Source organism: Carcharodon carcharias, chromosome 12 (genome assembly GCF_017639515.1).
Source record: "Carcharodon carcharias isolate sCarCar2 chromosome 12, sCarCar2.pri, whole genome shotgun sequence".
Lineage (NCBI taxonomy): Eukaryota > Metazoa > Chordata > Chondrichthyes > Lamniformes > Lamnidae > Carcharodon > Carcharodon carcharias.
Window position 1 is genome coordinate 15,088,928 of NC_054478.1, and position 27,230 is coordinate 15,116,157.

The following is a 27,230-nucleotide window of genomic DNA, read 5'->3' on the forward strand; positions in this document are numbered from 1 at the left end:
AATCAAGCTTCAGCTAGCTCCACACACATGGATCAGCAGGGCCAGCATTGCCTGGCACTTCCACACGTGGCAGTTAGGTGCTACATCTTCCACCTCATCAGCTGCAACTAAGGGCTTAGTACAGAAACATCAATGTCTACTCAAACACTCATGATATGTCTGTGAAACATACAAATGCAGCACAAAGGAAACACCCTCAGCCATGGTCAGAAAAGTGGACTTTATTCCCACCAAAATAAAGCACAAACATCGCTCTGACATACATAATGATACATTCCCTAATCCAGGGCCAACACAAAATCATCAGTGACAAACCTATGGAGTGCCTAATGGGCCTTATGCTTACATTTGCGGGTGCTACGTCTAGGTGCTGCCCCATCGCTCGGAGAGGCTTGTGAGACAGCCTGCTGACTCTGCTGTCCTGTTGGCCTCAATGACCTTGGCGGCTGTCCTCTGGCCTGTGGAACCTGTGATGGCCCCGCCTGGGAGGGTGTGGCCAGTTGCAAAACTGGCACCTCTCCAGTTGTCGCAGCCTCAACGGATGCCATGGTCATTGGCAGAGGGGCAGAGGAGCTGCTGCCCTCATCTGGAGCGCCCTGAGAGGAGTTCGCAGCGACGACAGGCAGCTGCTGCGTTGATGTGAGGTCACATTGGACCTCCCTGCTCACCGCAGATGGATGGGCACTGAGCGGCGACACTTGGTGTCCAGAACATCTCCCACATTGGGAATGACCACCTGTGGCCATTAGCACTGTGAGAGCTTGCAGGTCAGAGCGTAATCCAATCAGATGATTCTCAATCTGCTGGAAGCCCCTCTCCATGAGTCGTCAATCTCAAATTGGAGGAAGCCTGAAGCTCTGTCCTGAGGTTCATGCCATCACTGACACTCTGCCTGTACTCCTCCACTACAGAGACCAACTGAAGCACGCCTTCATGCAACCGTGCCAAATTATCCCACGCATCCTGCCACTTGTCCTGCAGCTGCTGCAGGGCTGACATCTCTAGAGGCACATCATTATCACTGCTGGACTCAACATGTGCCTGGTCCCCTGCAGTCCTCTGCCTGCTGGCACCATTGGCACTCTCTGTCCGTGCCATCACCTCCAGCGATTGTGAAATGCCCTCTCCACCGTACGCTGGGACACTAGCTGACATCATAATCCCCACCGAAGTGTTTGTTGTTGCGCTTGTGCCTGGCTCGCTGAAAAGATGTGATGCAAGTTGCTAGTGTTGGCCCTCAGGTGTGGAGGGGATGCTCTGGATGTGTTGGTGGCAGCCATGTGGTGGTGATGCTGAAATTAACAACAAGGACAGTGCATCAGTTAGCATTCAGTCACTAACACCTTTCACCCTTTTCCCCCCCAGCCTCCTAAGTCACTCACCTTTCAAGAACCTAAGGAGACGAACATTGGTGGGGTGGTAAATAGTCAAGAGGAGGCCCAAACATTACATGCGCATACACACTGGCTGGTTAGATGGCCTAAGGAATGCCACATGGAATGTTATGTGGATAAGTGTGCGGTTGAGCACTTGGGCAAGGCAAGTAAGGTATGGGAATACATGAGTAATGGTAGGATGGTAGGACCGTGGGAAGTCACGACAATTACAGGGACCTTGCTGGGTAGACCTGTATGCAGGAACATAAGGCGTTTAACAAGGTCAAAACCAGACTTGCCTTTATTAGCTGAGAAAAAGAATGTAGGAAAAGGAGGGACATGTTGCAAGTGCAGAAAATGCTGTCGAGGCCACATCCACATTTCTACATTCACTTGTGACCTGCACTTCATGGGAGGGATGGCACTGGAGTAGGGAGAGTGAAGAGTTACCTGACCTGGATGAATGCTGGCCTGAAGAATTGGAGTGATGATGAAACATTGCAAACACTTGTGACATTTGCCGTGGAGCACAGGAGATTGACAGGTCATATTATTGACCTTCATACCGTTATGAGGGGCATAGAATGGGTGGGCAGAAGGCAACATTTCCCCTTGGCGCAGGGATGACTAACGTGGTGACATTTATTTAAGTTGAGAGCCATGAGGTTCACAGGTGAGGTGCTGAGGATCTTTTGGACAGAGTAATGTGGAACGCATTGGCTGAAAGGGTCGTGGAGGTCCAAACCCTCCTAAGATGCAATAAGTCTTTGGCTGTGCAGCAGTGATGCCATGGCATGTTAGGCCATGGGGATAGTGGTAACAACTGGGATATGGCGACTTTGGAAGATGCTAGAAATGCGCATCCACAAGGGGCCAAGGAATCTTTGTGTATGACCCACATGTCTGACTGTATCAGTCTGTGAATGAGCAGTGTTGCTGCATTAACGACTGCAGCAACCATCAGTGCTTTGGATGGTGGGGAGACAGTGGATGGGACTGTGAACCTCAAATACCTGGCCGCTGCACCCCAGCCTCACCGAGACCTGCCGACCTGGCTGCCTGCCTCCTCCCCAGCTCCATGGGCTGCTCCTCACAGGTGGTGAGGCGCTGGAGCAGGACATGCCCACCACCAGTCCGCTGACGCTCCTGGATATTGCTCTCAGTTGTTGCCTGCAGAACATAGAAGAGCATTTATTGGGGCTGATCGCTCATGTACTCTGCATGTGCACGCAGCACCCCAACCACAGTGGACCATCTGAGGCCTCCAACAGCTCCTCTCCACTCTACTGGTGATCAGTACCCAGAAGATAGTACGGATGGTCCCAACCCCCTCCCCAACAGCCACCTTGGATACATCAGGCATCCATCACTTTGAATAACACACGGCTCTTAGCACCCATGGCAAGGAGGTACAACTAGGTCCAGTGCAGAGGCCAGTAGATGGCTTTTGGCCACGACACCTTGAGGCTCCCCTTCCACCATCTCATCACCATCAATAAGACATGTGTTGGAGTTCTGAATATGTGTCTAGCTGCCTCCCCTGCAGGTTGCCCTCAGACTATTCAAATGCGACAAACACCAACATATGCTGCGGGGAGAACCCATCTTCTCCTCAACCATTAAGGCTGATGTAAGCATGTTCACTATCTGCTGCCCACCCAGCATGTGCTAAATTCCCAATGCAATAATGACACTAAGATGTTGGGGGGGGAGGGATGCTTCAAAGGCTAAGGCTACCTGCTGGGTCTAATAACCAGGGCTGACATGGTACTCACCCTTCCAGAGTGCAACTAATAATTGAAGAACTTGTGGCACTGGGTCCCTGTGCGCCACACAGCATCTAGAGAGCTAACAGCCTCCGCCACCTCCTGCCACGCCTGCCTGATCATGTGGGGGGCTCTCCTCCTCCCATCATCTGGAAACAAGACCTCCTGATGGTTGGACACGCCTTCCAGGAGGACAGCATGGCAGGCATCGGAGAACCAAGGGGCACAGTGGCTCCCCGCTGGCCTACCCTGCAGCCTTCCCCCCTCCTCCTCCTCCTCTGCCCTCACCTCACGTGGTGCCCGGTCACTGGCCATGGTCAACAGCCTAAAGGAGGCTGCCTGGCTGTTCTTTATACAGGCTGCTGGTTCCCCATTGGAACTGGCGGTCGGAACATGCCCGCCACCGATTTAATTTCCCCAATGAACATGGGAGTCTGAAACGGCTGGGTGGGCCTTACTTGGCCCATCCACCCAAAATGGCAGCGCGGCCCGTTTCGGCGATGGGGATTGGCTCCCCGCCCACTGCCGTTTCAGTCGGGCCCGCCCAACCGCCAAATGCAAAATTCAGCCGTTTGAGTTTGGTGTTAGCGTTGCAGCATTTTGAAATTTATGTTGCAAACAACTCATCAGAAACAATCATTTATACGGATCACAATCCTTTGAAGCTCTTGGGCAAATTTTGTGACAAAAGTGCAATGCTTTTCAAATGGGGTCTATTGTTACAACCATTTAATCTATGCATTATACATAGTACTGGAAGAGAAAATCTGTTCACAGATGCAAGAGTTTCAAACTTAAAGGAAATTTGGACATTTAAAAAAAGTCCTGAACATTGAGCTGCAGTGATTTCTGTTGACACCAAAGACTTGTGTATATACAAATATATATATATATATACACACACACGCATATATATATGTATGTTAATGCATGCATCAGGTAATGTAATAGTATAATAAGTATAAGTGATAGTGTGAGGTGTCTTATTGAAATCAAGCTGTCTTTTAGAATTATGACGGTTCATTTTTCAATAAGGAGGGGGATGTCATGAAGCTATTCATGAATATAGAATATTTTGGAAAATATTTTTCTTCTTTAAAACAGAGGTTTAGTCTGTGATTATGTCTTAATTGGATTAAAGCCAGCTAGTCTGGGTGCATTGATACATACTAGCTTTGATATGTAAGCATTTGCATTTTTTGAATGCAGCATTTAAGAAGTAGGGGGAAAATTGATGCCTTTCTAGCAACAACCAAGCAATATGTTTATATTACTAATAAAACTGGTATTATGAAAGGGGTTTCATTGTTAAAAGGTGAAGTTCAAAAAGGTTGTTGATACAATTAGAATTAACATTTAATGGGGCTGACTGGTATAACTTCAGTAGCTTTCGGGTGTGCAGGCAGAGGCAAGCCTCCAGCTAGCTCCAAAGTGAAAAGCGCATTTTTTGAATTTGTAAAGTGAAAATGCTTTGCCTGATGTTTGGTTAAATCTATAGGTAGCTGTTGCCTTAATGGAGATTAGTTTGGAAAGTTGTTAAAATTTATGTTAGTCATGATTTATACCTATATTTTAACCTGTGTAAATTAATAAAATGTTTCAGTTTTATTTAAAACCTCAAGAACTAGTGGTCGGATTCCTGAGTTTAGAGTCGCATCTCAAACATAACACTTAATATTTTAGGTTATGATAGTCGCTTAAAGTTTCCCTCAGGAATTTTTAAAATAACTCCATTTTGCCAATTGCATCAGTCATAACACTGGGTCAAAATCCTGCAACTCCCTCCCTAACAGCACTGTGCATGTACCTACACCACATGGACTGCAGTGATTCAAAAAGGCAGCTCACCACCACCTTCTCAAGGGCAATTAGGAATGGGCAGTAAATTATGGCCTAGATGGTGATGCCCACGTCCCATGAATGAATTAAAAAAATGCATAGAGGACTACCTCAAGATTGTTCCCTAGTTTAAAGAGCCTCAAATAAAGAAGCAGTTGCCTCTTTGCTGCTCAGGCAGGGTTGGGATTTGCTCCTGGTCTGTTTAGGCTTGATATAACATGTCTGACCAGTACCACTTCCTGACTCCTCTTTCAAGCTGAACCATCACTGGTCACCCTGTCTGGCCAGAGGTTTGATGTACATATAAATTTGGGTGACTTGATTAATGTTATAAAATAATGAAGGAACTAGATTGTTTTTACATGAACAATTTATTTTAATTGACTAGATTTCAGAAGGCCAAGGGTCTACGCTTACAAGTAGTGTAAGGGCAGATTGGACGTCAAGCTGTTCTTCTTTTCCCAGAGAAGGTTAGAGATATGGAACAAGTTGCTGATCGGGTGACACATTCAAGACAGTTGGACCTGTGTTAGAATCATATTTCTCAAGGCTGAATTTTTGTTTTACAAAGTGAAGGATATGGCATTATCTGGACATTTCGATGCTAGGCTGGGATTTTTTTTTAAAAAACGAACGTCATAAGTTCACCTTGGAACTGCCAACATGCAGGCCTCTTCCAAGCAATCACCTGACCTTTATGGTACTTGAGGAAGATCTTGATGTTTGTTGTGAACAACAATCACTTTAATTGGTGGGGGAAAAACTGAAAAGGCAAAGGTTGGTGACTTGCTGAAAATCACATGGGAGAGAGAAAAAACTGAAGTTGTGAACTTGCTTGTTGGGGAACAAGCTGAGGAAGGAAGGCTACTCTAACTGGCTCTCTCTCTCTCTACCCTGCCTAAAATTGTGTGTGGCTATCAACCTGTAGCCGGAAACCCTCATCTGAGTGTAACTGGTCTGCATTTGGACCTGCAAAGCTGAGACCAGTTGGTGAAACTTTCAGATATCCACCAGGACCAGTGGCCCGTCTTCACATAAGGGAACTCCAGGTGTACAGTGTCGAGACCCTGCAAATTTTATCCTTTATTTTATAATGCCCATCCTCTAAAGCCTACCTCTGCAGAGAGACTCAATCCATTTGTCCTTTGTTTGTCTGTGTGTATCTGTGTGTGCATGGGCTGGGGGGAACTCTTCAGGAAGAGATAAATATTTACACTTACCGATTACAATTGCGTGTTAACCAGTACTTGCAACTTGCTAAAAATAAATTTTGTTTTATAATAAACAATCATGCTGAGATTATTGAAAGAAGCCTGGCTGAAAACCCTCTTTTTCTGGACACCAGTAGGGGAAATATTGCCTATTTTGGTGAGAAAATTAAACTTTTAAATTAATGGTACAGCCTGCACAGTAATGGGGCTTGATCATGCATGCACTCCTCCCATCCCGATTATAATACCTGTTGGTGTCTTGGGCAGAGATTAGCTTGTACAAGACGTAGATATACTGTGGCATAAATCAGGGTCAGTGTGATCTTCAGGAATAGTCTTGATCACCTAAAAGGACCAGAGAGGAATTATCCAAATATCTTTCCCAAATTGGTTTAGGTTTTTATTGTTCCTTTGTCTCTTTCAAACACAAAGGTTAGCACACAGGTGCAGCAAGTAATTAAGAAGACAAATGGAATTTTGGCCTGTATTGCTAGGGGGTTGGAGTTTAAAAATAGGGAAGTCTTGTTACAACTGTACAGGGTGTTGGTGAGGCTGCACTTGGAGTACTGTGTACAGTTTTGGTCCCCGTATTTAAGAAAGGATATACTGGCATTGGAGGCAGTTCAAAAGAAATTCACTAGGCTGATTCCTTGGATTCCTGGGGTTGACTTATCAAGAACGGCTAAACAGGTTAGGCCTTTATTCATTAGCATTTAGAAGAATGAGGGGTGATCTTATTGAAACTTACAAGATTCTGAGGGGGCTTGACAGGGTAGATATTGAGAAGATGTTTCCACTAGTGGGGGAATCTCGAATTAGGGGACATAGTTACAGAATAAGGGGACACTCATTTAAAATGGAGATGCGAAGGAATTTCTTCTCTCAGAGAGTCGTGAATGTCTGGTATTCTCTACCCCAGAGAGTTGTGGAGGTTGGATCACATAAAGTATTTAAAGAGTAGATTGATAGATTTTTGAAATGTCGGGAAGTTGAGGGCTATGAGGAGCTGGCACGAAAGAGGAGTTGAGACCTGGGGCAGATCAGCCATGATCTTATTGAATGGCCAAGTGTACTACCCCTGCTCCTATTTCTTATGTTATGTTCTTTTGGGAGATTACGTAGCCTCAGGTGGGTGGGGAGTATCTGTATCATGCCTCATTAAAAAAAATCAAGTCTTTTTCTGAATTTGTATTTCTCTATAACAGGCAGCATCCTAGAGAATCTGCTTCCGATCCAACTACTGACCTTAAAGATATCCTTCACGCACATCGAGCACCAAGATGTACAACTCCAGTTGTGATATTTCTAATCACATCCTGACTTCCCAGCTATGACATGTAACATGTTCTGAGAGAGCTACCAGAATCTATGCGAGTTTTCTAAGGAGTTGAGCCACAGCTCAACTTGAAATTATGCAATGTAACACTCTTCCTGCTAACTGAACACTCAGTTCCTTTTGACAGCATATGCTGGACATCCTTCTCACTTTTCAGAGGTACAAAGCTGAATTCATGCCACTAATCGCAGAATCATTATAGAAACCACAAAGTTTCCCTCCTGTTATAATGTCTTCTGCGCTGGTCAAGAAAATGATTTAATCAGCTTAAAGGCAGCCATGAAAATTTGAATATTTTTTGCAAAGGTATGTAGATTTTATTCTGCAGTTCAACTTAACTGATTATTTCAGTGGTTCTTGTACAATGTATGAAGGAGGGTTTCTGTGAATATTGGCAAACATTGGCATTTAGTTATCTGCTGCCCTCTCGTATTCTGCTCAGAACATCATGAAATTTATTGACTGAATCCACAAAAATAATGATAAGAGAACCAAAGCAAAATGACCGATGTGCAGGTAGTAGAGAAGTTGGTGAATAGAATGGGAAGGTTCTTGGGCTTTCAATACAAAAATGTGCCTCTCATTCAGGCAGTAATGAGAAATTTCTTTATCAGAAATAGAAATAGAGCAATGCACAATATTTTCATGTTTTATTATTCTTTTCAACATAAATAACAACTCTAGAATTTTGTTCCTAAGTTAGGTAAATCTGTTTTTAACAGATTTTTGTCAGGTTTTATCATTAAATACAATAACTGGTGAATCATATATTACCCACAGGCAGCAAGAGCTGGACAATATTCAAACTTGGGCTGATAGGTGGCAAGTAACATTCATGTTGCACAATTGTCATTAATCATTTTTTTTTAGTCCAGGCTGCCTACATTGTAGCCTTCCTTTATTTTCACAGAATCACACTGTGCAGAAGAGGCCCTTCGGCCCATCGAGTCTGCATCAACACATGAGAAACACCTGACCTACCTACATAATCCCATTTACCAGCACTTAGCCCATAGCCTTGAATGTTATGATGTGCCAAGTGTTCATCCAGGTACTTTTTAAAGGGTGTGAGGCAATCCGCCTCCATCACCCTCCCAGGCAGTGCATTCCAGACTGTCACCACCCTCTGGGTAAAAAAGGTTTTCCTCACATCCCCCCTAAATCTCCTGCCCCTCACCTTGAACTTGTGTCCCCCCATGGCTGACCCTTCAACTATGGGTAACAGCTGCTCCCTATCCACACTGTCCATGCCCCTCATAATCTTGTACACCTCCATCAGGTCATTCCTCAGTCTTCTTTGCTTCAACGAAAACAACACAAGTCTATCCAACCTCTCTTCATAACTTAAATGTTTCATCCCAAGCAACATCTTGGTGAATCTCCTCTGCACCCTCTCCAGTGCTTGCTATAATGTGGCGACCAGAACTGCACACAGTACTCCAGCTGTGGCCTCACCAAGGTTCTATACAACTCCAACATGACTTCCCTAATTTTGTAATCTATGCCTTGATTGATAAAGGCAAGAGTCCCATATGCCACCTTCACCACCCCACTAACATGCCCCTCCGCCTTCGGAGATCTATGGGCACACATGCCAAGGTCCCTTTCTTTCTCAGAACTTCCTAGTGCCATGCTGTTCATTGAATACTGCCTTGTCAAATTACTCCTTCCAAAATGTATCACCTCACACTTCTCAGGGTTAAATTCCATCTGCCACTTATCTTCCCATTTGACCATCCCGTCTATATCTTCCTGTAGCTCAAAACACTCAACCTCACTGTTATCCACCCGGCCAATCTTTGTGTCATCCCCAAATTTATTAATCCTACCCCCCACCCCTCCTAGTCATCTATGTTGTTTACATAAATGACGAATAATAGGGGACCCAGCACAGATCCCTGTGGTATGCCACTGGACTTCCAGTCACTAAAGCAGCCTTCTGTGATCGCCCTCTGTCTCCTACAACTCGTTCAATTTTGAATCCACCTTATCAAATTACCCTGTATCCCATGTGCACTTGCCTTCTTTATAAGTGTCCCACTTGGGATCTTATGTTGCCGGAGGTCACCGGTAATGGTTATTGGCTTAGTACAAGAGGAGAAGAGTCAATTCTCTCTTAACTCTAAACTCACTTTATTCACGTCGTTAGATCCTCTACATATAGCTTATATGTCTGGTTAAATATAGACATGCAGTTTACAGCAGGTTATATAGTTTTATAACCAAAACTAGGATCTAAACACACACCCACTAGGTTTCTCTGACAGTCCTTGAGTGGTCACAGAATATAAAAGCTAATACCTGAAAAGGAGAGCAGATGCTGGCCAGACATTCTGTTCTCTCTCTCTCTCTTGCGTCTCTATGTTGCTGACGTAGGTTCTTCTGCTTCTGCGATGGTTGGTCTCCAGAGTCTCGCTGCTCCACTCCCGAAATCCTTCCAGTATAATACTGAATCTTATCTTTTCAAGCTGTGCTTTCTCTCTCCCATTGGTTTAGGCCTGCTTGCCTGATCTGTGGCATCTTCTCATTGGCTCTGTTCCAAGACTTGCAGTATCACCTCATTCCTACTTTTCTAAATAAGGACTCATCACATTTCCTTTGTCTTCAAGACCCTCAACTATTTCAAAACTGGTTCCAGCCAGTTCAGACCAGTGACTGGAATCAGGTTTCAAAAGTTGCTCAGGCCAGTAACTGGATTCAGGTTACTTCAGGTCAAAAGTTGCTTTTGCCTGTGTCAGCAGTTCAGCTGCAGCCCCTGGCCAACACTTGTCAAAGGCTTTGCTGAAATCCTTATATATACTACATCAACTGCATGACCCTCATCTACACACCTGGTCACCTCCTCAAAAAATTCAATCAAATTTGTTAGGCATGACCTCCCTCTGACAAAGTCATGCTGACTATCCCTGATTAAATCTTGCCTCTCCAAGTGGAGATAGATTCTCTCCTTCAGAACTTTCTCCAATAGTTTCCCTGCCACTGACGTGAGACTCATTGGTCTGTAGTTCCCTGGCTTATCTCTACAACCCTTCTTAAATAGCGGAACCACATTAGCTGTTCTCCAGTCCTCTGGCACCTCCCCCCTGACCAGAAAGGAATTAAAAATTTGGGTCAGAGCCCCTGCGATCTTCCTCAGCAGTCTGGGACACAAATCATCCAGACCTGGAGATTTGTCCACTTTTAATACTGCCAACATCTCCAATACCTTGTCACTCCCTATATCAATTTGCTCAAGAACCTCGCAGTCTCTCTCCCCGAATTCTATATCTTCATCCTCATTCTCTTGGGTGAAGACGGATGTGAAGTATTCGTTCAACACCTTAGCAATGTCCTCTGGCTCCACCTATATATTGCCCCCTTGGTCCCTAATGGGCCATATTCTTTCCTTGGTTATCTTCTTCCCATTAATATACTTATAGAATATCTTGGGATTTTCCCTACTTTTATCAGCCAGAGCTTTCTCATATCCCGTCTTTGCAATCTTAATTGCTTTCTTAAGCTCCACCCTGCGCTTTCTCCACTCCATTAATGCCTCCGCTGATTTGCTCCACTTGTACCTGCTAAAAGCCTCTCTTTTCCTTCTCATCGTATCCTGAACATCTTTGATCATCCATGGTTCTCTGGGCTTGTTACTCCTTCTGGGCTTGTTACTCCTTCCTATCACCCTAGAGGGAACATGTTGAGCCTGTACTCTCCCCATTTCCTTTTTGAATGCCCCCCACTCCTCTTCTGTAGATTTCCCCACAAGTAACTGTTCCTAGTCAACCTTGGCCAGATCCTGCCTTATTTTACTAAAATCCACTCCCTCCCAATCCAAACATTTTTTTGCAACTTATCTATTTCGTTGTCCATAACAAACTTAAATTGTACCACGTTGTGGTCGCTATCACTAAAATGCTCCCCCACCACCACCTCAGCCACCTGTCCGGCTTCATTCCCCAGAATTAGGTCCAGCACTGCATCATCCCTTGTTGGAGCCTCTACATATTGACCTAAAAGGTTCTCCTCTACACATTTCAAGAAATCCATTCCATCCAAGCCCTTAACACGATGTCTATCCCAGTTAATGTTGGGAAAGTTGAAATCACCTAATATTGTTTTTTTTTACACACCTTTGCAAATTGTGTACATATTTGCTCCTCAATTTCCTGCTGACTATCTGGGGGTCTATAATAAACACCTAACAATGTGGCTGTCCCTTTTTTATTCCTAAGCTCTACCCACAAAGCTTCGTTCGATGCCCCCTCCAAGATATCAACTCTCCTTACTGCAGTAACTGACTCCTTAACTAATAATGCAATGCCTCCTCCTCTTTTGCCCCCTCCCCTGTCTCACCTGAAGATTATATATCCTGGAATGTTGAGCTGCCAGTCTTGCCTCTCCCTCAACCACATCTCTGTGATGACTACTATATCACAATTCTAAGTGTCAATCTTTACCCTTAACTCATCCGTTTTACCTGTAATACTCCTGGCATTTAAGTAGAGGCCATCCAGCCTTGTCTTGCTCCCTTGAAACCTAACGCACCTATACTCCCTCTGACTTGATTGTTTTACTGTATTATGATGTGTCCCTATTCTGCTAATATTCTGTGTCCCCTCCCCCTGCCGAATTAGTTTAAACTCCTCCCAACAGTACTAGCAAACCTGCCTGCAAGACGTTAGTCCCGCTCTGGTTCAGATGTAGACCATCCCGCTTGTACAGGTTCCTGTTCCTGTTGTTCTATTACCTGTGGCACCTCCTCTCCCTCTACTTCCTCTTCCTCGGGTTCTGGCTCCTCAGCTTCTCACCTGATCGATGATCACAAAAGTTGTTCCTCCACAATGGCCAGGTTGTGCAGCATGCTGCACACAAATCTCGATATCTGTTCAGCTGAGTATTGCAGGGCTTCTCCAGAGCGATCCAGGCTACAAAAGTGCTGTTTAAGGATGTCAATAGTATGTTTTATAATGTTCCTTGTAATAATGTCTCTCATTGTTGGCCTCCCGTGCACATGTGTGACTAGGTTTGAGACTAGAATCTTGAGCCATGTCTAACACTGTCACCCAGTAGCCAGCCTTTGATTTACCACCACGGATCAAATGCAATGGCACAGGGGACCACCACAGAATATAGGAATTGTGATTACTGCCAGGATAATGGGCACTCATCTGTACGAAGCATTACCCGTGGTCACATAACTGTTGCTGGTGAAATCCCTTTCGTTTCATAAAGATTACCAAGTTCAGATGAGCTACACAGAAGGCAACTTGCATGCAGTCAATGGCACCCTGCATTATGGGGAAGGCTGCAGTCCATGCAAACCCTTGAACTGGCTCCGTCTGCTTGTCTCTGGAAAAAGGGAATGAAATGGAACTGTCTCTCTTGATATAGAGGATCTCAGTGAAGCAGCGTACTGCAAATTGCAAAATGGTGCTCATATCTCCAGCAAAAGCCTGGAAGGAGCCGGTGATACAGAGACTGATTTCGAGTTGGATGATGTGCCTTTGGAGTTGTCCGTAAGGTTGCAGATGCTGGATGGTTAGCGCGAAGTCCATGAAGATTTGGCAGGTATCCCTGAGGGGTTGTGTGCCCTGGCCTGGAGTGTGGAGGTATCTATCCAGGCCATGATTGCTGCGATCACCCACTCTTTGGAGCACCAAGCTCCCCCCATAGGTAGACCGGCAACTGTCCTGAAGGGACAAACTGAGCACTTTGCAGGTGCAATCATTGGGATGTACTCCTATCTGCACACCATCGTCCTGACTCTGAGCTTAGGGGCACTGACCCAGGGCAACATGAAAACTTGGAGCTTGGTTGCCCACCTAGCTCCTGGAACCTCACTGGTTGGCAGGGAGGACCAACTGGTCCTAGTGGCAGGGGATGAGCAGCAGCTGTCTCCATCTGGAAGTTCTTTTCGCAACACTTCTGATGGGGGTAGCATCTCCTCTGTTCAATGACCATAGACACAGGCCTTAACCATTGCTGTGGTGACTCTGAACTCACACGTGTTTCAGCAATAGTCTCCTGGAGTGGCCTGATGCTCAAGCCCATGGCTGCACAGAGGTGCCCACTGAAGTCATCCAGGAAAAGGATGGCAGATCAGATGCCTCTTTCTAGTGCAGCCGCAAGCAAGGAGGGGTGGGTCACTGTGCTGAAGCACTAGTAAACATGTTTGTAAATATCTAGTTTGGTCACAAGTAGGGGCACATGGGTGACATTTTTCTTTAATGACATTGTTATGCCTTGAAGGCTTGTGAATAAACACAAAACTCTAATTCTTTCATGCTAATGTTCTTATTGATAGCTCTGGCTGTATGACTTGTGTCTAAAAGTTGAGGTAGGAATTCAGAGGTAGAGGGAGGGCAGGAGAAATTGTGTAAATGTGTGGGTAGATGGAGAAGGTTTGGTTGAAAAGGTTTCAGGACTCTCTCTTTGCAGCTGGGAGATTAAGGGAAAATATTTCACTAAACCCCTTATGTAGCTATGGCTAGAGGCACTATGGAAATCTTTGGCATATTAAGGCATCCCTGGTGTCTCGGCCAGGGCCATTTGCAGCAGCATTGCCATCAAGCCCTCACCTCATCCTTGCCCATCGTCCTCAGAGGATTGGTCTCCTTCTAGCCTGTGTTCATCCTCCAGGGCATCTCCTTTTCATATGGTGATGTTGTGGAGGACACAGCTGACCATGACCATCAGGGACACATGTGAGGGGCAGTATTGTAATGCAGCTCCAGATCTGTTCAGGCATCGGAATTGCCTCTTGAGGACTCTGATGGTCTGCTCCACTATAACACTAGTGCTGGCATGGCTCTCGTTCTTCCTCTCTTCCTCAGATCTTGGCACCCTCACAGGCATCATGAGCCATCTTTTGAGTGGATAGCCCTCAACGCCTAGAAGCCATCCCGCTAATGCATTTGGGCCAGTGAAAGGGTCTGGAATTTGAGAATTCCTAAGAATATATGCGTTGTGACTGCTGCCCGGATACCTGGCACACACCTGCATGGCCCGCTGTTTAAGGTTGTACACAAGATGCACATTGATTGAGTGGAATATCTTTCTGTTTATAAATGTGCAGGGCTGTCCTGTAGGAGCCTTAATGGCTATGTGTGTGCTGTCAATTGCTCATTGTACCCTGGGGAAACCAGCAATGGCAACAAATCTTCAAGCTCTCTTGTTCTGGCTTTGGGCATCCTGGGTGAAGGCGATGTAATTGCCGGCCCCCTGGAGCATTGCATCGGTGAACACCTTGATGCAATGGTGTGCAGCAGGCTGTCCCACTCAGGTCTCCACAGGTTGCCTGGAATGAGTCTGCAGGACAGCTACCCTGATCAGATCATTTCACGCTGTATATCATGCAAACTCATGAACGGGCCCAAGGCTGTCACTTTCAGCTCTGAAAAGTGCTTAGTCTACCTCAGATTACCCTGGAAGAGTAAGGTATCTCAAATTTGAGTAACAGGTGAAGCTAGCTGTTTCACACTGCTACTATACAGTAGCAACACAAGTGGTATTAGACACTAAGAGGATGCTGCCGTCAAGCCTAAAAGATGTTCTGCTTATCTTCACAAATGAGTGATGTGGTATATGTGGTCTGCACTAGAGTGTTGCTTTAGGCTGCAGTAGAGTGCTTAAGTTAAAGTTTGGTGACTGAGGGAGTTCAGTGAGGAGGGAACGAGGTGATCCTTTGAGTACTGTGAGTACGGCTGGGTAAGTATTCACTAATTTTATCGCTTATAGTTTTTAAGGTCTAATTTTGTGGTTCATCGTTTGTAAGAGCTATATTCTGTAACAACGAGGAGCAGGGAAGAAGGGCCCTAAAGTACTTGATATTATTTGATATTAAGTATCTTCCAAAAGGTTTAATTTAATTTAAAGGGGTAAATCATGGCAGAAGAGTTCAAATCTGTGGTGTGCTCTCCTGCTCTATGTGGGAAGCTGGGAACATTTCCAGTGCCCAGGGCCAGAATGTGTGCAGGAAGTGTCTCCAGCTACAGCTCCTGGAAGCCCCGGTTTCAGAGCTGGAGTGGTGGCTAGGGATGCTGTGGAGCATCCGACAGGCAGACAGTATCGTGGATAACACGTATAAAGAGGTGGTCACATTGCAGGCTGAGGGTCCACAGGCAGGAAGGGAATGGGTGACCACCAGGCAGACAAAGAGGACTAGGCAGACAGTGCAGGAATCTCCTGTGGCGATTCCCATGCAAAACAGATATACCACTTTGGATACTGTTCGGGGAATAGCCTCTCAGAGGAAAGCAGCAACAGCCAAATTTATTGCACCACGATTGGCTCTGCTGCACAGGGGGAGGAGTAAAAAGTGTGGGAATGCAATAGTTATAGGGGATTCAATTGTAAGGGGAATAGATAGGCGTTTCTGTGGCCACAAACAAAACTTCAGGATGGTATGTTGCCTCCCTGGTGAGAGGGTCAAGGATCTCTCAGAGCAGCTACAGGGCATTCTGAAGGGGGAGGATGAATAGCGAGTGGTCGTGATACACATTGGTATAAACGACAAAGGTAAAAAAAGGGATGAGGTCCTAAAAGCAGAATATAGGGAGTTAGGAAGTAAGATGAAAAGTAGGACCTCAAAGGTGGTGATCTCAGGATTACTACGAGTGCCACGTACCAGTTAAAGTAGAAATAGCAGGATATATCGGATGAATACGGGCTGAAGAGATCGTGTGAAGGGGAGGGTTTTGGATTCCTGGGGCATTGGGACCGGTTCTGGGGGAGGTGGGACCAGTACAAACTGGACGGGTTACATCTGGGTAGGACCGGGACTGATGTCCTAGGGGGAAGTTTTGCTAAAATGGTTGGGGAGGGTTTAACCTAAAACAGCAGGGGGATAGGAACCTATGCAAGGAGTCAGAGGAGGGGGAATCAAAGACAAGAACAAAGCACAGAAAACGGAATAAGAAACGTGATAGTCAGAGAAATCAAGGGCAAGAATCAAAGAGGGCCTCAGTGAAAAATAGTGGGAAAAGTAATGTTAAAAAGACAAGCCTTAAGGCTTTGTGCCTTAACGCATGGAGCATTCACAACTAAGTGGATGAATGAACCGCGCAAATAGATGTAAACAGGTACGATATAGTCGGGATTACAGAGACATGGCTGCAGGGTGACTAGGGATGGGAACTGAACATCCAGGAGTATTCAGTATTTAGGAAGGACAGACAAAAAGAAAAAGGTGGTGGAGTTGCATTGCTGGTTAAAGAGGAAATTAACGCAATAGTGAAGAAAGATATTGGCTCTGACGATATGGAATCTGTATGGGTAGAGCTGAGAAACACTAAGGGGCAAAAGACGTTAGTGGGAGTTGTATATAGACCCCCAAACTGTAGTGATGATGTTGGAAATAGCATTAAATAGGAAATTAGAGATGCTTGCAATAAAGGAACATCTGTAATTATGGGCGACTTTAATCTGCATATAGATTGGGCAAACCAAATTATTAACAATACCGTAGGGGAGGAATTCCTGGAGTGTACACGGGATGTTTTTCTGGACCAAGATGTTGAGGAACCAACTAGAGAACAGGCCATCCTATACTGGGTATTGTGTAATGAGAAAACAATAATTGGCAATCTAGCTGTACAAGGCCCCTTGGGGCTATGATAGAATTCTTCATCAAGATGGAGAGTGACATAGTTGATTCTGAGACTAGGGTCCTGAATCTTAATAAAGTAAATGACGATGGTGTGACATGGATTGGGAAGTGTTACTTAAAGGGATGACGGTGGATAAGCAATGGCAAACATTCAAAGAGCGCATGGGTGAACGGCAACAATTGTTTGTTCCTGTTTGGCAGTTAAAACAGGGAAGGTGGCCAAACTGTGGCTTACGAGGGAAATTAGAGATAGTATTAGATCCAAAGAAGAGGCATACAAATTGGCTAAAAAAAAACAGACCTGAGGATTGGGAGCGGTTTAGAATTCAGTAAAGGAGGACCAAGGGATTGATTAAGAAGAGGAAAACAGAGTACAAGAGTAAGCTTGCAGGGAACATAAAAACTGACTGTAAAAGTTTCTATAGGTATGTGAAGAGAAAAAGATTGGCGAAGACAAATGTAGGTCACTTACAATCAGAAACAGGGGAATTTATAATGGAGAACAAAGAAATGGCTGAGCAATTAAATACATACTTTGGTTTTGTCTTCACAAAGGAGGACACAAATAAAACACCAGAAGTGTTGGGGAACACAGGGTTTAGTGAGAGGGAGGAACTGAAAGAAATCAGTATTAGTAGGGAAATGGCGTTGGGGAATTTAATTGGATTGAAGGCCGATAAATCCACAAGGCCTGGTAATCAACATCCTGGAGTACTTAAGGAAGTGACCCTCGAAATAGTGGATGCATTGGTGGTCATCTTCCAAGATTTTATAGGCCCTGGAACAGTTCCTACAGATTGGAGGATAGCTAATGTAACCCCATTATTTAAAAAGGGAGGTAGAGAGAAAACAGGGAATTATAGACCAGTGAGCCTGATGTCAGTAGTGGGGAAAATTATAGAGTCCATTATAAAAGATTTAATAGCTCAGCACATGGAAAACAGTGGCAGAATCAGACAAAGTCAGCATGGATTTATGAAAGGGAGACCATGCTTGACAAATCTACTAGAATTTTTTGAGAATGTAACCAGTAGAGTTGATGAGGGGGAGCCAGTGGATGTGGTTTATTTGGACTTTCAGAAGGCTTTCAACAAAGTCCCACATAAGAGATTGGAGTGTAAAATTAAAGTGCATGGTATTGGGGGTAGTGTATTGAGATGGAAAGAAAACTGGTTGGCAGACAGGAAACAAAGAGTAGGAATAAATGGGTCTTTTTCTGAATGGCAGGCAGTGACTAGTGGGTACCTCAAGGATCGGTGCTGGGTCCCCAGCTATTCATAACATATATTAATGATTTATGTGAGGGAACTAAATGTAATGCCTCCAAGTTTGCAGATGACACAAAGCTGGGTGGGAGGGCGAGCTTTGAGGAGGATGCAGAGATGCTTCAGTGTGATTTGGACAAGCTGAGTGAGTGGACAAATGCATGGCAGATGCAGCATAATATGGATAAATGTGAGGTTATCCATTTTGGTAGCAAAAACAGGAAGACAGATTATTATCTGAATGGCTATAAATTGAGAGAGAGATAGGCACGCAGGTGCAGCATGCGGTAAAGAAGGCAAATGGTATGTTGGCCTTCATAGCCAGAGGATTCGAGTACAGGAACGGGGATGTCTTGCTGCAATTGTACAAGGCCTTGGTGAGACCACACCTGGAATATTATGTGCAGTTTTGGTCTCCTTATCTGTGAAAGGATGTTCTTGCTATAGAGGGAGTGCAGCGAAGGTTTACCCGACTGATTCCTGAGATGGTGGGACTGACATATGAGGAGAGATTGAGTCGGTTAGGATTATATTCACTGGAGTTCAGAAGAATGAGGGGGGAATCTCATAGAAACCTATGCAGTTCTAACAGGACTGGACAGGATAGATGCAGGAAGGATGTTCCCGATGGTGGGGGAGTCCAGAACCAGGGGCCACAGTCTGAGGATATAGGGTAGACCATTTAGGACTGAGATGAGGAGAAATTTCTTTATCCAGAGAGTGGTGAGCCTATGGAATTCGCTGCCACAGAAAGTAGTTGAGGCCAAAACATTGTATGCTTTCAAGAAGGAGTTAGATATCATTGTTGGGGGCGAAAGGAATCAAAGGATATGGGGAGAAAGCAGGAGCAGGCTATTGAGTTGGATGATCAGCCATGATCATAATGAATGGTGGAGCAGGCTCAAAGGGCCAAATGGCCTATTCCTGCTCCTGTTTTCAATGTTTCTATGTCTATGTTTCTATGAATTTCCATGCCAGTGTGCTGCTAGTATGTAGGCCGTATGTCCCAAAGACTGGCGGATCATATCAAACAGCATGTCTCAGCCGCTGTTCACAATAGGCAAAGTACAGATGGTACCCAACCAGCTCCTGCTTGCAAAACTCAAAACACAGTGTCCAACATTATATGTGATTGGACAACATTTGCTAAATAATCTTTAATGGGCTAAGAATTACGCTGACAACCAGTTTAAGATTGTCATTCGGGCTCGCTGTGTGGGGCATTTGCGTGTACTGGAAGCTACATATATTAATATGCAGGGCCTTTTTCTTTGCAGGCAGAAAGAACATAACATGTACATACATTGCAACTGTTTCAGCTAAACAAAATAAGGGACAGCCATTCGCTGATTCATTCATCAGGGCAATGCCTTGACCAATCAGGGTCAAGTTGCCTGGTTTAAATTTCAAACAATGCTTGGCGGTTAACTGTGAGTCACTATCAGTTGTGCATTCTCCATGGCAACACCGCTTGCCAACCAATCAGCACTCTTTTCACATATAGTATAAATTGCTGTTTTCCCCTTATATTTATATTCTTGGGAGTGTCCTGATGACTGCAAGACATGTCTCTTCTTTCAGCAATACTCAGTTCTGTACTACCAAATGACAATTTGCCTCGTTACCTTTGGGGAAGCATATGGTCGCCTGAGCCTCCAATGAGGATTTCTAGGCTTCTGCTGAACTTCTGTTGCAGCTCTGTGCCATTCCTGAGGACCCACAGCATCCTCAGCCTCCCTGTGATCTCTTATTTCTCTCACCCTCTCCTCCTCTTTCTCCTAATCCTCCTCTCCTCCCCACTGGAGGTTGTGTCTCCAACAGAGACCACGATCCCCATCCGCCTTTGAGACTTTTCAACCCTTTCCCCTGGGTTATATTCAATGAATATTCAATGAACAATCAAAAGAGCTATCTGAACGAGAGGAGAGTCCTTCTGATGAGAAAATATCCAAAATGCAACTTTGTCCACTGAAATGAGCAGTCTCTGCAGTCAATGGATTTGAACTGCAAAACTGAGATTCTGCTCACAGGTGCAGTTTAAAAACCCATCCAGACAAGCTTGCCTTTAAAAAAACAGATTCCCCACCTGTCGTAAGTCTCATCCTGAAGGCGGATTATTGCCTTCTGGTTGCGTTATTCCAGTGAGGTAAGTGGTTAATAGGCTCAACTGGGTTTTAAATTGCCATTTAAGTAATGTGGGCAAGTTCTTATTGAAATGACTGTAATCTTAAGACCATAAGACCATAAGACATAGGAGCAGAAATTAGGCCATTCAGCCCATCGAGTCTGCTCTGCCATTCAATCATGGCTGATAAGTTTCTCAACCCCATTCTCCCGCCTTCTCCCCGTAACATTTGATCCCCTTACCAATCAAGAACCTATCTATCTCGGTCTTAAATACACTCAATGACCTGGTCTCCACAGCCTTCTGTGGCAATGAATTCCATACCTTCACCACTGTCTGGCTAAAGAAGTTTCTCCTCATCTCTGTTCTAAAAGGTCTTCCCTTTACTCTGAGGTTGTGCCCTCGGGTCCTAGTCTCTCCTACTAATGGAAACGTCTCCCCACGTCCACTCTATCCAGGCTTTTCAGTATTCTGTAAGTTTCAATCAAATTCCCCCCTCATCCTTCTAAACTCCATCGAGTACAGACCCAGAGTCCTCAAACATTCCTCATATGTTAAGCCCTTCATTCCGGGGATCGTTCTCGTGAACCTCCTCTGGGCCCTCTCCAAGGCCAGAACATCCTTCCTGAGATATGGGGCCCAAAATTGCTCACAATATTCTAAATGTGGTCAGACCAGAGCCTTATGAAGCCTCAGCAGCACATTCCTGCTTTTATATTCTAGTCCTCTTGAAATAAATGCCAACATTGCATTTGCCTTCCTAACCACCGACTCAACCTGCAAGTTAACCTTAAGAGAATCCTGAACTAGGACTCCCAAATCCCTTTGCACTCCAGATTTCTGAATTCTCTCCCCATTTAGAAAATAGTCTATGCCTCTATTTTTCCTACCAAAGTGCATGACCTCACACTTCCCCATGTTGTATTACATCAGCCACTTCTTTGCCCATTCTCCTAATCTGTCTAAATCCTTCTGCAGCCTCCCCGCCTCCTCAATACAACCTGCCCCTCCACCTATCTTTGTATCATCTGCAAACTTAGCCAGGATGCCCTCAGTTCCTTCATCTAGATCATTAATGTATAAAGTGAAAAGTTGTGGTCCCAACACTGACCCCTGCGGAACTCCACTTGTCAGTGACCGCCATCCTGAGAAAGACCCCCTTAACCCCACTTTCTGCCTCCTCCCAGACAGCCAATCTTCTATCCATGCTAGTACCTTGCCCCTAACACCATGGGCTCTTATCTTTCTGAGCAGCTTCCTGTGTGGCACCTTGTCAAAGGCCTTCTGGAAGTCCAAGTAGATAACATCCATTGGCTGTCCTTTGTCTAACCTACTTGTTACCCCCTCAAAGAATTCTAGCAGGTTTGTCAGGCATGACCTCCCCTTGATGAAACCATGCTGACTTTGCCCTATTTTACCATGCAGTTCCAAGTATTCTGAAATCTCATCCTTAATAATGGACTCTAAAATCTTACCAACAATCGAGGTCAGGCTAATTGGCATGTAATTTCCCATCTTTTGCCTCACTCCCTTCTTAAACGGGGGGTTACATTAGCGAATTAGCTGTCCTCTGGGACCCTCCCTAACTCCAGTGATTCCTGAAAGATCACCAATAATGCCTCCACTATCTCTTCAGCTATCTCCTTCAGAGCTCCGGGGTGTAATCCATCTGGTCCAGGTGATTTATCCTCCTTCAGACCTTTCAGTTTTCCTAGCCCCTTCTCCTTGGTAATGGCCACCATACTCACCTTCTCACCCCACAACTGTTGGTCTCTCCCCGCTGTTCAGCAACACCCCCACTATCTGACCCACCCCCCCCCGACTTTCCCCTTCCCCTGTCATTCCTACGCCTCCCCCGACTGCCTGACCTCATGCCACCTGACTGTCCATGTCCCCAACTCTCCAATCCCATCTGACTGTCAGACCTCCTCCCACCTGAATGTTGTCCCCCCGACTATTCCACATCCTGAAAGCCAGAAAACCTCCAACTGTCCAGCCCCCACCCACTATCTGCCCCCCCAACTGTCCGCCTTCCCAATTGTCCGAACCCCCATGAATGTCAGAACACCCCTGACTGCCCGACTTCCCACAAATGTCTGATCCCCCGCTCCTGACTGCCCGACAAACACCCCCCACCAACTGTCTGACAACTCCAATGATTGTCCAAGCCCCCTAGACGGTACAACGCCCCTGGACTGTCTGACCCTTCTCCTGACTGTCAAACTCCACCTCTGACTGTCCAAGAACCCCCACCAAAACCCCGGCTGTCTGACCCCCCAATTCTGATCACTTACCTGACAAACCTACCTTTCCTTGGCTTGAAAGTGGCTGGACCTTTAAACTTACCTGATTTACGGCAGCTAGTGCTGTAAAAAAGGGGGCATGGCCTCCTTCCGTCTGATTCTGCAGTGCTCAACTGAAGGCCTCAAGAGCACGCTGAGCTGCACAGTTCTCACCCAGCCTGAGTCACAAGGTTGAGCGAGAAGGGAATGAGAAGGTTTCCAGGTAAGAAAGTAGGAGTGGGATGGCAATCCAACTCTGATTGCCAGTCCGTGTAAGTTCAGGCCCATTATGTCACAGGCAGGGTGAGCAACTGTCCCGGATTTTACGGGATCGTCCTTTACTTGAGCCTACTGTCCTGTGTCCCGAGTTGTATGTTGCCGGGGCTTTGTTTTTCCCATAATTTAGACCTTTAAATTGCGTGTATGTGCAGTAGGCTCCTACGTGTTTACACTGTTCCTGGCTACCTGATCTGACTGGTTCACCACCACCCCCATTCCCTCACCTACCCCCTCACACTCACAGGTTCGCAAGGGCAGCCCCTGCCTGTACGTATGGTCCCCCATGCCAAAGCATTCCCTAATTGTTTTCCCCAACAGGAGGTCATCCTGGCCATGGTCGAGCAGACTGTCTGATTTGTCTGATGTGGATTCTCCCTAAATGCAAGTACATTTTGCTGCCTAGTGCAGGCAAATTGTATTAACATTAACTTTAAGTGATGGGAGTTGTATACTCTAATAAAGTACAATGGCACAGGTTTCTGTTCAACCCTATATTTCTCACTACATTTGAATAAAATTGTATAAATAAGGGTGCACTCTGGTTATAGAGGACATGGGGAGATGTTAGGATTGGTGACTGTTACCTGGTCAAAGAGGCAGGTTTGTCTGCATCTTAAAAAAATGTGAGAAAAATAGAGATTTTACAGAGGGAATTCCAGAGATTAAAACCTTGACATCTTAAGGCACAGTCGTCAATGGTGATTTGAAGGAGTTGGAGATGCACAAGAGGCCAAAATCTGGAGGAAAGCAGAGTTCCTGAAGAATCAAGTGATTACAGTTTCACAAAAAAAATAGTTTCAGGTAGTCCTGTGCAAATAAATCTTCAATATTCATTGTACATACATGGTATAACAATACTAATCTGATATTACACCTTAAAATTATTCTCACTCCTTGTTCTATTCTTTCTTTCAGAAAATGGCCGCCCAAAAATTCAAACTTAATGATGTCGACTTTGGGGATGTTTTTGAAAATTATACATACTCTACTGACTACACTAATCTCCCAGACATGTCACCCTGTACACCCATGGTAAACAGGTCAATCAACACGGTAATTGCAATTGTCTATGCCCTGGTTTGTTTCCTCGCTATGGCAGGGAACATGGTCGTAATGGTTGTCATACTTTCCAATCGACGCACAATATCATCCACAGATATCTTCCTGCTTCATCTGGCAGTGGCTGATCTGCTCTTTGCTGTGACCCTACCCTTTTGGGCAGTGGATGCCATATCTGGCTGGGTGTTTGGTGATGCCATGTGTAAGATCATCAGCATGTTAAAGGAAGTTAACTTTTACAGTGGGATTCTGTTACTGGCTTGTATCAGTATCGATCGCTATCTGTCCATTGTCTACTCTATACGGACTCACAACCAGAAGAGACCATTTCTAATTAAGCTGCACTGTGCTGCTGTTTGGGTGGTGGCTATTGTTCTGTCTTTACCTATTCTGTACAAGGGTGAATATCCTGTACCTGGTCTCAACAGACTGGTGTGTTATGAGTTACTCGATGGTGAATCGGCTGAAACATGGAGAGTAACCACCAGGTTTTTGCGACACTTTATTGGGTTCCTCATTCCACTGGCTGTCATGACCTTCTGCTACAGTGTGACGATCTGGAAACTGTGTCAGACAAAGGGATTCCAGAAACAGAAAGCCATGAAAGTCATCATAGCGGTTGTGCTGGCTTTTCTGATATGTTGGCTACCGCACAATATTACTGTGTTTGTTGACACACTATTGAGGAGCAAACTCATCGTTGATACATGTGACAAACGCTATCATATTGATGAAGCTATGTTTGCAACCCAAACCTTGGGTTTCCTGCACAGCTGCATTAACCCAATCTTATACGCATTCATTGGGGTGAAATTCAGGAAGAACCTGCTCAAACTCTTGGCTAATAAAGGATGCATTAAACAAAGTGCCAAGTCACAGTACAGGGGATCACTATCCTCCACATCTGTATCCGGACTCATTGAAACTACAATATAGACTCCTTGTAATGGAAATGATCAGGCCAATTAGAAAGTTGGAAGATGAAAAATATGAAGAGATAAATGGAATGAAATTCCTAAAAAATTAAATCAAGTAACATTGTTTGGCATGTTTCAGTTCTGAACAAAGTAAATAAGCTCTTTTCTGGGTGGTTCTTCTTCTTGCGTGTGGATACACATGAGGCAGACAAAACATGTGCTTATGTCTGTTTCTGTAGCTTATTTCCTAGAATAGGTCGCTAGCCTGAAGTTATGGCTTGAGGGGCACCACTCTGCATCAAGCATGGCTGATCAGGAAACTCTCCCACTCTTACCACCTACCACTGTGTGTTGGGAGGATTTGCAGGTCAATAATCGATCTGTTTGACCATGTTTTAAATGCACCTTCTATGGCTATCAAGTCCTGGACCCAGAGCTTCTGGATCAGAGGCAGGGATGCTACCCATTGCACCACAAGACTTCCCTCCTAGATGCTTCACTGCTCTGAAGAATAGTAATACGGACTCAAAACTTTAGCTCTGTTTTCCTCCACACAGATGCTGTTAGACCTGCTGATTTTTTTTCCAGCATTTTTCTTTTTATGCTTCACTTTGTTGGTATTCAATGTATGATTGTCAGTAATAAAGCTTGGGTTTTTGCAATGTGTTTGGATCGCATAAAACCTTTATTCCAATAATACATCTGTCCCCATTGCATTATCGACCTCATAATGTTGCTGGTTGCTAATACTCTGAGCTCAGGCTATGCTTTGTTTCTTAATTGATATCAGTCACATGGGTCATTTGCTTCACAGTTTTTACCCTGAATATAATGGAATTGAATTAGACCCAGATATGGAACTTTGCAGCATTTATTCAAGCACACCATTTTCAGAGTTGACCCTATTCCACCTATACTTTGGTGTAGGCATGTTGCCAATACTCCAGGGTATTCTCGTTATTCAGATTGAAACCCTTTAGCAACAAAGTTCTTGCAGAATGCCTCTTCTAAATGATCCTCAACCGCAGTGACAAGAGTAATGTTACAATTAGCCCCAGCATTCCTCTACCAGGGAAAGGAGAAGAACAGCCATGGATTCAGTTTGTAATTACCATTCAGTGACACCACCCCACCCCCCAAACCATCCCTTCTGGGAGTATGCGTGTGTTGTTTTTGGATAAAGACAAGTATAAACTCTGTTGTGACATATTCTTTCCCTGTACAACCAGAGATATTCAGAGTGGTCACTGGGTGAGGTACTGGGATCTATGGAACTGTACTTTAGCGGTAAAAAACAAAGAACAGCAATTGGTTTCAGGAAGTTTCATTTATATACGGATGACAGGCTTTTTGGATGAGGAAATCTCGACTTTGAACAAATTCTAGTAGCTATTCAGAATCTATTCAGAAAATTAATGGATTAAAAAATTGATTTCAATGTTGGCAAATGTGGAGTAATCCACTTTGGACCTGAAAAAGATAGAACAGTGCACTTTCTAAATGGTGTAATGCTAGACACAGTGGAGGCCCAGAGAGACTTGGGGTTCCAGGTTCAGGTCATTAAAATGCTATGAACGCATATAGAAACTAATAGAAAATAGAAAACCAATCCCCAACTATTAAAATCAAGGCTTAGAAGACAGACCTGCAGGGCTGAGCCCTGCCTGCTTCCAAGCCAGGACATATCAAGGAAAATTGCTGACACACTAAGAAAGTCACAGGGAACTGTATCTGTAGTCATAAGAGTTGTAAGTCTCTGTGCAAACACAACAGAGGGAACAGATACCTCTCAGGATTTTGTATTCAAGGGGAAGATGGCCCCTGGTGTTTCTCCCACAAAAGGAGACTATCATTGTCCGAAATACAGGGTGCTTACAGACACTGCTAGTGGGGAGAATTGAAGATTTCCCACAAATCTCAGTGTACTAGTCAAAGGACTCACTGAAGAACGTACCGAGGTGCTGCTATGAAATAAATCACTTAAAGAGTGATTGTTACAGGTTGGTTGGTAATGGTGGGTGAGATCCTAAATGTGCCTAGGCAAGGGATTGACCTTTTATTGGGGAACGAGCTAGCAGGTTGGAGGGTATTACTCCAAAAATTCAAGGACAATCCAGAGAGACTGATAAGACCAAAAAATACAGTAGAATTTTGCCGAGGTGCAGAAAGCTGGGAAAGGTTCAGAG

At 44.9% G+C, this 27,230-nt stretch overlaps 1 protein-coding gene across 5 annotated transcripts in view; it reads left to right on the forward strand.

The window, feature by feature from the left end:
- LOC121285180 (C-X-C chemokine receptor type 2-like) overlaps positions 1–25,710 on the forward strand; it is a 65,136-nt gene extending 39,426 nt beyond the window's left edge. For 2 of the 5 annotated variants that reach the window (XM_041201436.1, XM_041201438.1), the window contains 2 exons: positions 7,398–7,834; positions 23,984–25,710. In XM_041201436.1, coding sequence (XP_041057370.1) covers positions 23,987–25,063 — 1,077 coding nt within the window. In that variant the 5' untranslated portion in view covers positions 7,398–7,834; positions 23,984–23,986 and the 3' untranslated portion in view covers positions 25,064–25,710. Of the gene's footprint in view, positions 1–7,397; positions 7,835–23,754; positions 23,870–23,983 lie in introns of those variants that run through there. The other 3 variants (XM_041201439.1, XM_041201437.1, XM_041201440.1) reach the window with 2 other exon arrangements.
- Positions 25,711–27,230: the final 1,520 nt, after the last annotated feature.